The sequence below is a fragment of the Armigeres subalbatus genome, chromosome 3, assembly GCF_024139115.2.
Source record: "Armigeres subalbatus isolate Guangzhou_Male chromosome 3, GZ_Asu_2, whole genome shotgun sequence".
NCBI lineage: Eukaryota > Metazoa > Arthropoda > Insecta > Diptera > Culicidae > Armigeres > Armigeres subalbatus.
Genome location: NC_085141.1, coordinates 192,231,057 through 192,241,539, shown reverse-complemented (window position 1 = coordinate 192,241,539; position 10,483 = coordinate 192,231,057). Strand labels below are relative to the sequence as shown.

Genomic DNA, 10,483 nt, shown 5'->3' with positions numbered 1-10,483 from the left:
CTGAATAAGCGCCATTGAAGCGAATTATATTACTAAATGGTTTAGTAAAGATTGAGAAAAAAATGTGTAACATGCTGTAAAGTAGTTGTGCAGACACGTCAAATATAGCTGAATAGATTCGCCAGATTTGCTGGTAAAAGCATTGAATATAAGTTCTTGATCATATGTATAGCACACATATTCAGCTTGAAGCCGTATAGACGAGTTGAAATAACATCTACATTGACATTAAATGTTAGTTGGGTGGTGATGCTAAACTGATAAGCGGAATCAACATCTTTCCCCCTATATTTTAGTCACGATCTTTCGATGTCATAAGTGATCAGCACTCATAATATTACTTAATGTGGAGGGCACGCATGGAACATATTTTTGACGCGTGTCAGCCGGCTGACTCGGGATCGATAAGGAGTTTTTTAGGTTTGGTGTGATTATTTTAATTCAGTTTGATTATTTATATTCTTAGGCAGCAAATGATAGGGAGCTTGTTTCTCAACATATCGCGACGCAGGAAACATATTGTGTTGTCTAGTTGTATGATTCAAATCTTCATTGTTTTGTTCATTAAATAAATAGGAGCAATGTAGCAATGTGATATACACTTGAGATTCGAAACGGGTAGAACTGGAATTAAAAATCAAATATTCTAATAGTAGTGAAAGAAGTCGATTGAAAATACCTACCTTTATACAATGCATATATTCTCCAATTAATATCGTAAAAACGGTCTAAAGAACAATCACTAATGCTTTGGGGCCAATGATGGAGGCCCCCTCATTATTTTTTTGTTACAGACGACCGGCTTTTGAAGAACAGCAGCATCCAACATGGAGTTACAGTTGACAGAGTGGCATGGAGTTGAATACATGGATCTAAGAGATAATCGTTATCCATCTACGTGGAGTTACTATACTAATCATAAAATCATTGTCTCGTTTCAGCAAACGTAAATCTTCTCAACTACATTTCCCTTTCCTATCAACTCTCTTTTCTTTTAATGTATCCGATACTTGTGGGACTGGTTAAAGCCAGCGCCTGCTTGTGGTTGGAAGCCGGTGTACTATACGGTCTAGCGCATGATAACGGTGAAGGCTTGGTAGGTCTTCACCTAACTTAAGTGTAGATGGGCGAACGCTGTTGGCCAGGGTGAAGGCTGATAAATTACAATTACAATTACAATTATTTTGTGAAAATATTCATAACTAATGTTGTTATAATTTTGATATGAAATTAAACTGGCCGAATACACATTTTTATCGAATTATCAAATTATAACACACGTTGTTTTAAATAACAACAATTGATACACGCAAAAAATATTGCAGTCGAAACTACCATTCCGAGGGTTATTTTAAGAATATTCACCGACGATTTTCAGCAGATAACAAACCCGTTTGATTTTACCATGCGCGCAGTGAAAATCAACTGTGGCCCATGCGCAATGTTGTCACATGAACTGAAACAGTAGTGAATTTCTCTGATACTATGGTAAAATTTACTGAAATTTCATGGTAGCTTTAAAAACAGAGCGTAGTCTACAAAATAGTAGTTTCTTCCGCGGAATTTTTTTGTGTAGAATTGAGTTTTAATTTTGTTATGCATTCCTGATCGGGCTGTGTTCGCATTGGTCCGAGAGTTCATGGATCAACAAGCTATCACCCAGCCTTCGTCACAGTCACTATATAAACTCGCGGCAGCTCTCGACGAGGTGGTTCAGCAACTGGATACCCTGCACAGAAAAAAAATCCATGGTAACGATTACTATTTTGTAGACTACGCCATGTTTTTAAAACAACCACAAATTTTCAGTTAAATTAACCACGCATTCGTACAAATTCACCACTGATTCAGTTCATGCAACAACATTCCACCAGGACCACAGTTGATTTTTACTGCGCGCATGGTAAAATCAAACGGGTTTGTTGTCTGCTGAAAATCGTCGGTGCGTATTCTTAAATTAACCCTCGGAATGGTAGTTTCGACCGCAACATTTTTTTGCGTGTGGGATAAGACTATCGAGGTCGTGATCCTTGGTTGATCTATCTGACCCTAGAAAAATTGGATAAGGACACCCGTGCTGGCTGGTCTGAAGAAGTAGTCGACAACGATAATCCCACGTTCGAGGAGTTAGTGGAGTCTATCAAGAAGAAAAGTGAAATTCTTGAGGCGTGTTCAGCATTTTCAAGCAAGTCCGGAGAAGTGGTAAAAAAGGAACAGTCAAAGATGAGTGAGAAATCAAAAGTGCGCGAAGTGTTCTAGTGAGCACGCTACATTTGTATGTGAAGAATTCATGAGGATGAACTTGCAAGAGAAGAGAGCGTTGGCTCAGGAGGCAGGGCTATGCTTCAACTGTTTACGATCATCTCATGTTTGTCGCACACCAGATTGTGGATGCCGCCACCATACCTTACTGTGCCCGAAAACACGCAAGACAGAAGAAATTCTAATAAACACGTCGGTGAATAGAGATTCACAAATGCTATCACGCAGTGATGAAGAGCAGGCTGTTACGACACTTATATCTGCAGTCGAAACGCAACCATCGATCCCTGTATTTCCTACAGCGATAGTTAAGGTGACGGTACGTTTGGGAAGGTCAGAGTGCTGATCGATTCTGGTGCGCAAGCATCGATGATCACTGAGGATTGTGTTCGGAAGTTAGGGCTCAATAGGCGTAATGGAAAAATAACAGTAACTGGCATCGGGCAACAATCTGCTGGTACCACTCGCGGTGTCGTTAAGTTGGAGTTAGCACCTCGTTTCAACAACGTTGTTGTTATCTCAACAAGTGCCTATATCCTCGGTAAATTAACGTCTACTCTGGGGCGATTCAAATATGACGTCCACTACTTTTTTGGATTTCTAGACCCCCCGACGAATTGACGTGATTTTGGGATCGGATGTTTTTCTTGCCCTTCTGGAAGGGGGGCAAGTCAAAGACGACAGAGGCCAAACGGTTGCTCAGCGAACTGTTTTCGGATGGATCGTAGCTGGGCGGTACGACGAAACAGTCAATACAAGGGAATCACGCTATAGTAAGTCTGCATACAGAAATGGATCTAAATCGTACATTACAACGGTTCTGGGAGTACGAGGACATATTCAAGCCACTCCCATTCACTTCGGCGGAAAACAACGTCATAGAACATTTCTATTGACTACACAACGTGATGGCGCAGGGCGCTTCATCGTAAAATTGCCATTCGACGATTCGAAGCCCGCTCTAGGGGAATCACTGTAAGCTGCTAAACGAAGATTCATGTCCACGTTTCGCGTCGAATCCGGAATTCCGAAACGAATATGTAATCTTTATGCGTGAGTATTTGCAGCTTCAGCATATGGAACCAATTCCAATCGCAGAGTTGGAGAAGGTTGCCGCCGAGCATTACTATTTACCGCACCATGCGGTGATTAAAGTGGACAGCAGTATACTACGAAATTGCGAGTCGTTTTCGACGGTTCTTGTGCCACTTCCACGGGAGTGTCCCTAAACGATCGACTGTTGGCGGGACCGAATATCAACACAGATTTGTTATCGGTACTATTGCGATTTCGTTCGTACAAGGTGGCGTTTTGTGCGGACCAAAATGTACCGCCACGTGAAGGTGCACGAAGAAGATCGTGATTTCCAACGTATAGTGTGGCGTGAAAGTCCAGAACAGCCAATTCAACATTATCGTCTCGCTACAGTAACATACGTTACGAAACCTGCACCCTACTTAGCAATACAAGCCATGAGGGAGTCATGCAAAGGTTTTGCATCTGAACATTCAGCAGCAGTGGAGCGAATTGTCAATGACTTTTATGTGGATGATTTGCTTACAGGAGCTAATGACGAAGAAGAAGCATTACGCATCAAGGAACAAATAACCCACATTTTATGCCAGCCTGGGTTCGAGCTCCGAAAGTGGGCCACTAGCTGCCCCAAGCTGCCCCGAATGAAATCCGTTCCGATAATGGCACTAACTTTATTGGTGGAGACCGTGTACTCCGCGAGTTCATCGACCAGATTCTATGTAACAGTAAGAAAGCAGAACGATATCTCTGCAATCTGGGCATCAAATGGGTTTTCATTCCTCCTTCAGCGCCCCATATGGGAGGCGGCTGTCAAAAGCGTGAAGTTTCATCTGGTAGCAGAGCTAGGAGCAGAAGCAATTACCTTCGAAGACTTGATGACGATATTGACCCAGATTGAAGCATGCCTCAATAGTAGGCCTCTGTTTGCACTATCAAGCAATCCAGATAGCTGTGAGGCTCGACCCCCGGCCATTTTTTAATAGGTCAACCTTTCAATCTAATCCCAGAACCCGATCTTACAAATACTCCAAGGAATCGATTGGATCAATGGCATGATATGCATAATCGTTCTGTACAAGTATGGTCACGTTGGAAAGACGAGTATCTAGCCAGTTTGCAGCCACGTACTAAGTGGCGTTAAGTTTGTCCTAATATTTCCGTTAGACAATTGGTGTTAGTCAAGAACGACAATGGGACCCACCAATTCCCACGCAGTGGGAATTTGCACGTGTGCAGGAGGTTCATCCAGACGCATCTGGTATAGTACGGACGGTGACACTTCGACGTGGTTCAACTATGGGTTCTTTCACAAATTACGTAACGCTGAAGGGGAAGGGAGGGGTCAAGCCGAGCGTTACGCTCCATACAAAAAAAATAAACCTTCCATACAAAAAGTGTTATGGGGGGGCACGCGGGGGTCCAAAATCACCAAATTTAGCGTTACGTAATTTTAGAAAGAACCCTATTTACCAGCGACCAACCCACAAGTTGTGTGTGCTTCCTTTTGATTGAGGCTAGTTGCCTCAAGGTGGGGGTGTATGTTCCAGTATGACTTGCCCCTCGACCAGTAACATCGAATTCCCGCTGAATGCCATCCTATTTTTGCCGCGAAAAGAGAGACAGAGAGTCAGTTCAAATTCAAACGCTAGAGAGAACGGAAGAAGATAAAAATCAAAATTTAATGTGTTTTTCCATTGCTTCCAAAACAATATACATTTTATTTTTATTCTCTAAGGGCCCTGTACACGTCCCGACATGTTGTACAACTTTGTCTCTGCCCCAAGTTAGTTAGGCCTAGCATTGAAATCAAGACCGGTGAAGTTTGAAGATATTTTTACTGAAGAATCGAACAAGCTGCTGAAAATTGAGAAGTCGTTTGCGAAGCTCAACGGTACTAATTACTGTTACGATGCGAGGATAGTCGAGAGAGATAACATAACAACAATTAGCTTTATTTGGTACTCATAACTACATTAATTAAAGAACATATTAAAATGTGCAACCGGCGTGTTCTGTTGTTGTAGCCTCGCTACATGACGTGACGTGCATCCGGTTGATTGTCAACTGTCAGTTGGCTGTCGGGTGACAGCCGTGAAGAAAAGGCGAATAGGGTGGTACTCCAACACCTCCCCTTTTAGTAGAGTTGATACGGTTCGTAGTATAGATAGTGGAATATATAGATGAGCGAAGATAAATCCACTGTCTCCAAACGAACTGTCAAACGTGTCTCCAAACGAGCATGACATCACGATTTCAATGGAAACGTTAAGGGCTGTGACGTCATATGCGCGTGTGCACGGGCAAAAAAATCGACTCAGCCATGCATTCGCTCATCTATAGATTCTACTATCTATAGTTCGTAGCGGATAGGTGCATATCGCTGTCTCGATGAGCGACGCAGGAGCGCTTCATTAGGGTCGGCTGGTCTAGTCGGAACTCGTACTCGACGTTGTTGATTCGTTGGCTCAAAAAGCTCCTGCAGAAATTCCCGTTGCATTTCCGAGAAACCTTCTGGTTCAGCTGGTGGACGTTCTATTGCAGCTGCGGCAGTGGAACCATTCGATTGGTTTAGACCCCAAGCTCCTAACAAGAGGTCCAACGGAATATTTGGTTCAGCTTGACTTGATGCTACGTTGTCGTCATTGTAACGTTTCCGCAGTTGGTTACTGTGTGAGCGGATAAGACGTTGCTGCTCTGGAAGCCATACGTTGTACATAACTCTGCCTATACATTCTACGATTTCACCTTTGCACCAGGTCCAGTTGTTGCCGTGGTGTACTTGGGCATACACATTGTCTTGCACTTCGAAGGTCTTGTCTTTTGCACCATGTTTCTTGTTGAACTGGCGATCTTGGTTGCTGTTTGTTGCTTTGGAAAAAGTTGCTCGGTGGTCGAAGAAGCTCCAAAGATATACGCATCGGACGACCGATCAGGATTTCAGCAGGTGATTTTCCACCAGGTGCACTCCTACAGGGTGTTGATCGGTAGCAGGAGAGGAAAATGTCGAGTGCTTCATCTAAGTCTTTCCTCCCGCTTGGATTTTCTTAACGGTTCTCTTAAACGTGTCAACAAAGCGCTCCGCCTGTCCATTGCTTTGAGGATGAAACGGTGCTGTTTTGAGGTGCATGATCCCATTTGCCTCACAGAATCCTTCAAAAGCGTCACTTGTTAGTTGCGCTCCGTTATCGGTCACTAAAACTTCCGGCATTCCAAATCTACCGAAAATTTTCCGAAGGCTAGCAATCGTTGCGGCGGTGGTAATACGTTTGGTTGGAATCACTTCCGGCCATTTAGAGAAAGAATCAACAACAATCAGGAAGTACGTGTCGTTTAGAGGGCCCGCAAAATCCGCGTGTACTCTCTGCCATGGTTTTTCGGGAATTGGCCACGATTGGAGCTTAGTTTTGGGATCGGATTTCGCAACCGCGGCACATTGCTGGCAAGCGCGTACAAGATCGGTGATTTGCTCATCGATGTTGGGCCAATAAACATAACTGCGTGCTAATGACCGCATACGATCAATTCCAGGATGTCCTCTATGGAGTTGCTGGATGACCTTCTGCTGCAATGTTTTCGGTACCACAATTCGGTCAATGTACATTAGTACATCTCGAGCACAGTAGAGCGATTCTCGACGCAGAAAGAACTGATGAGCCTCCGGAGTTCCGGAGAGATTTTGCGTCTTTTGGCCATCCGTTTTGCACAAACTTAATAACATTTTGCAGCGTCCGATCCTGACTGGTCTCAGCGGCAATCATTTTATATGATACCGGGAGTTGTTCGATTGATTGACAAACAATGTTACAGATGACTGTTTCGACTTCAATGGACGCAATAATGAAGTCCTCGTCTGGCTTAACGTGTGAATTTTTAGACGAGAGAGGATGTCAGCGTGGCCGAAGTGATCTGTTGATATGTACTCTATACGGAAGTCACAGAGAAACAGACGTCTCACTTAGAACAAAATGCAATCAAAATCATCGTCACGATAACATTATCGCCCAATGCTAAATTCACTGTGTGTGGCCAAGCGGCAACCAGATGGCGGTAGTGCGCAAACGTCAAACACAAGAAAAATCGATGGAAGCGCCTTCGGTGGCCGATTGACCACCTACAAAAAATTGAATCCACCGTTAAAAAGGTGAACGATGGAACATGCGTTGAGTGAGACGTCTGTTTCTCTGTGCGGAAGTCATATAGAAGCATTGTGAGAGCCCACCTTTGAAGGCGATTCGCTGTTTATAGAGGTATACCACGCTTTGACCCGAAAATCGCTAATAGTGGTTTGTGGTCGGTCTGAAGAACAAAGTGCCTTCCGTAGATCATCCGATGAAACTTCGTGACCGCATACACCAACCCCAGAGCTTCCTTTTTCTATTTGACTGTAGCGGGATTCGGCTGGTGTTAGGCTTCGGGATGCATGATAAATGGCTTTCTCTTGTCCGTCTGGAAATCGATGAGCAATGCGGGCACCAATGCCCACGTTCGACGCATCTGCTGATACAAAAATTTCAAGGCGAGGATTGTAGTGCGTCAACATAAGCGGTGATTGGAGGATTTCCTTGAAGCGATCAAAAGAGCGTTGGCAGGCATCCGACCAACGGAAGGTGGAACTCTCTTTAGCAGTTCATCAAGCGGTTGGCGAAGTGTACGCATTTCTCGAATGTACCTTCCATAATAATTTATCGCACCTAAATACGATCGGAGTGTCGAGACATCGTGAGGCGGAGGCATGTTTATAATTGCCTTCACCTTATTTGGGTCAGGACGTGTACCTTCAGAATCCAGAAGTTGGCCCAAATACTTCACCTGGTGCATGAAAAAACGACACTTTTCAAGCTTTACCGTGAAGCCATATTCTTGCAAACGCTGTAGGACAAAGTACAAATTCCGCTTGTGTTCTTCGGCATTCCGACCGCCGATCAAAATATCGTCGAGATATGGGCATGTACCTGGGATACCGCTCAGCATGGCATCCATAATCTGCTGGAACGCTCCAGGTGCAGTCTTAACACCGGGAGACAGACGGTTGAAGCGGTAGAGACCCTTGTGGGTGTTGATTGTAAGCATTTTTTTGCTTTCCTCATCGACCTCAACTTGCAAATATGCATCTGATAGGTCGATATGGCTGAATACTGTGCATTGCGCCATTCGATTGAAAATGTCCTCCGGAAGTGGTAATGGGTAGCTGTTAGATTCAAGGGCGTTGTTCAATCCGGTGGAAAAATCCGCACAAATGCGAACGGATCGATCCGGTTTGCGGACCACAACAATTGAGCCGCCCAATCTGCATAGGTTACCGGTGTGATGATGCCTGAGTCTTCCAGTCGCTTCAACTCGTCCTCAACGATGGCCTCCATGTTGTACGGATACTGGCCGCTTGGGTTTGAATATCGGCTGAGCGTCCGGCTTGAGTGTGAGATGCACTTGTGTTTTTGTGCAAAGTCCCATACGGTTGGTAAACACGTCGGGAAACTTCTTTCAGTTCGAGCACCTGCTGATCTGGTTGTGGACTGTTGACCAGCTTACAAAACGATGAGAATGGAACGTCCCAGAGCCCAAACTCATCCATGAGGTCTGAGCCTAAAACATTTAGGGAAAAGTCAGCTGAACACACGTAACAATTACCTTCCTTTTGAGTTCCGTTGATGGTATACGATGCTCGAAACATGGCTGCGATACCCAACTTTTGTCCGGAAGCTGTTTGAACTTTGCAGTTCGGTGGAGATGTTTGAGGTGCTCCAACATTGATCCAATTTTGTTTCGAAATGATGGTTATGTCGGAGCCCGAGTCCAGCTGCAGTTCAACTGGAACTCCGTTGATAGCCGTCTCCACATATCGCCGGCTGCGATTAACATTCTTGACTGTCACAATCTTTGATGCGTACTTCTTATTATTTTGCTGCTTCCTTCTGGAGCCAGATTTGGATGCGAAACAGGAACAGTAGCCGTCCTTATGGCCGGTCCGACCACATTCATGGCACCTATGGTTCTTGAAAGTGCACTGACTGGAAAAATGCATGCCGCCGCATGACCAACACGGTGTTTTAGGCGTGTCGGATTTCTTGCCACCAAACTTTTCTTTCTTATGGCGGTTGCCATTAGGAGAATTCGCTCGAACAGCATGTGTTGCAGCAGCTCCGGCGGTGGGGGAAGATTTACTACCGATAAGAACGGTGTCTTTCTTCAAGTTTATCAAACTTTTGCACTCCTCCACTACTTTTTCCAGGGTGATATCCTGCGTTTCGTTGATCTTCGAAAGCAGGCGCATTCGTATGTCAGCATCCTTGGGTGAGCGTAAACCACACACGAAAATAAGGCACTTGAATTGGTCTTCTTTGAGCTCCTGCAGCTTGAAGTCAACACAAGCTCGGTTGACTTTGCAGGAGTAGGAGATAAAATCTTCGTTTTCGTCTTTCGCCGTCTGCAGACACTGATATCGACGATGGAAAGTTGAAACCGGACTACCAAAATGGTTTTTAATTTGGCAACCGTTTCCTCGAAGGAAAACTCCTTTGAAAGCTTTGGAAGAATGAATGAAGTGTACCTTTCATGTGCGGCAGGATTGAGTTTACGAAGCAGCAGTCGTACTTTGCGTCGTCGTCTAATTTGGAAGCATCCTTCTCGAAGAGGTCCGCATATCTGGAGAACCAGGCGTCGAAAGAGGATCCCTTTTCCAAATCGTAAGCGAATTCCGTGATATTGCTTCGCTAGGGAATCCAGAATTAGTTCGTTCCGACTGGTATTCTGGATGTTCCCCTGAATGCTTGCCATTTGTTCTGCCATCCGGGTCATCAACGAGTGTTGATTGCTAAGCAGCTGTAGGATAGTTTCCTTGAACGGCTGATCCCCAGTCGAACTCGCTGCAAGAGCTGCTGCTCCGGGTGTAGGTCCAGGCATGGTGAAAACGACACTCGCGACGCGATTGTTTTGATACAATTGTTTTTTTACGAAAAAAAAACCGGCACGACTTTTTACCGACTCGTCGCCACTTTGTTACGATGCGAGGATAGTCGAGAGAGATAACATAACAACAATTAACTTTATTTGGTACTCATAACTACATTAATTAAAGAACATATTAAAATGTGCAACCGGCGTGTTCTGTTGTTGTAGCCTCGCTACATGACGTGACGTGCATCCGGTTGATTGTCAACTGTCAGTTGGCTGTCGGGTGACAGCCGTG

General features: G+C 44.6%; 1 protein-coding gene across 1 annotated transcript; it reads right to left on the bottom strand.

The window, feature by feature from the left end:
- Nucleotides 1–8,507: 8,507 nt before the first annotated feature.
- Nucleotides 8,508–10,197, bottom strand: LOC134222206 (uncharacterized). Its single transcript, XM_062701350.1, has 5 exons — nt 10,069–10,197; nt 9,873–10,007; nt 8,926–9,721; nt 8,751–8,880; nt 8,508–8,706 (listed from the first exon to the last, which is right to left on the bottom strand). Exons 1-5 carry the CDS (start codon nt 10,195–10,197, stop codon nt 8,508–8,510), a joined length of 1,389 nt encoding a protein of 462 aa, XP_062557334.1.
- Nucleotides 10,198–10,483: the final 286 nt, after the last annotated feature.

Bases quoted from the DNA above. Each gene is read 5' to 3' on its own strand.
- LOC134222206 (XM_062701350.1), bottom strand. From the start codon at position 10,197: ATGCCTGGACCTACACCCGGAGCAGCAGCTCTTGCAGCGAGTTCGACT. The intron at 9,722-9,872 runs GTAAACTCAATC...CAGTGTCTGCAG, and splicing joins CAAAGTACGACTGCTGCTTC to ACGGCGAAAGACGAAAACGA. The intron at 8,881-8,925 runs GTAATTGTTACG...TAAATGTTTTAG, and splicing joins CAACGGAACTCAAAAGGAAG to GCTCAGACCTCATGGATGAG.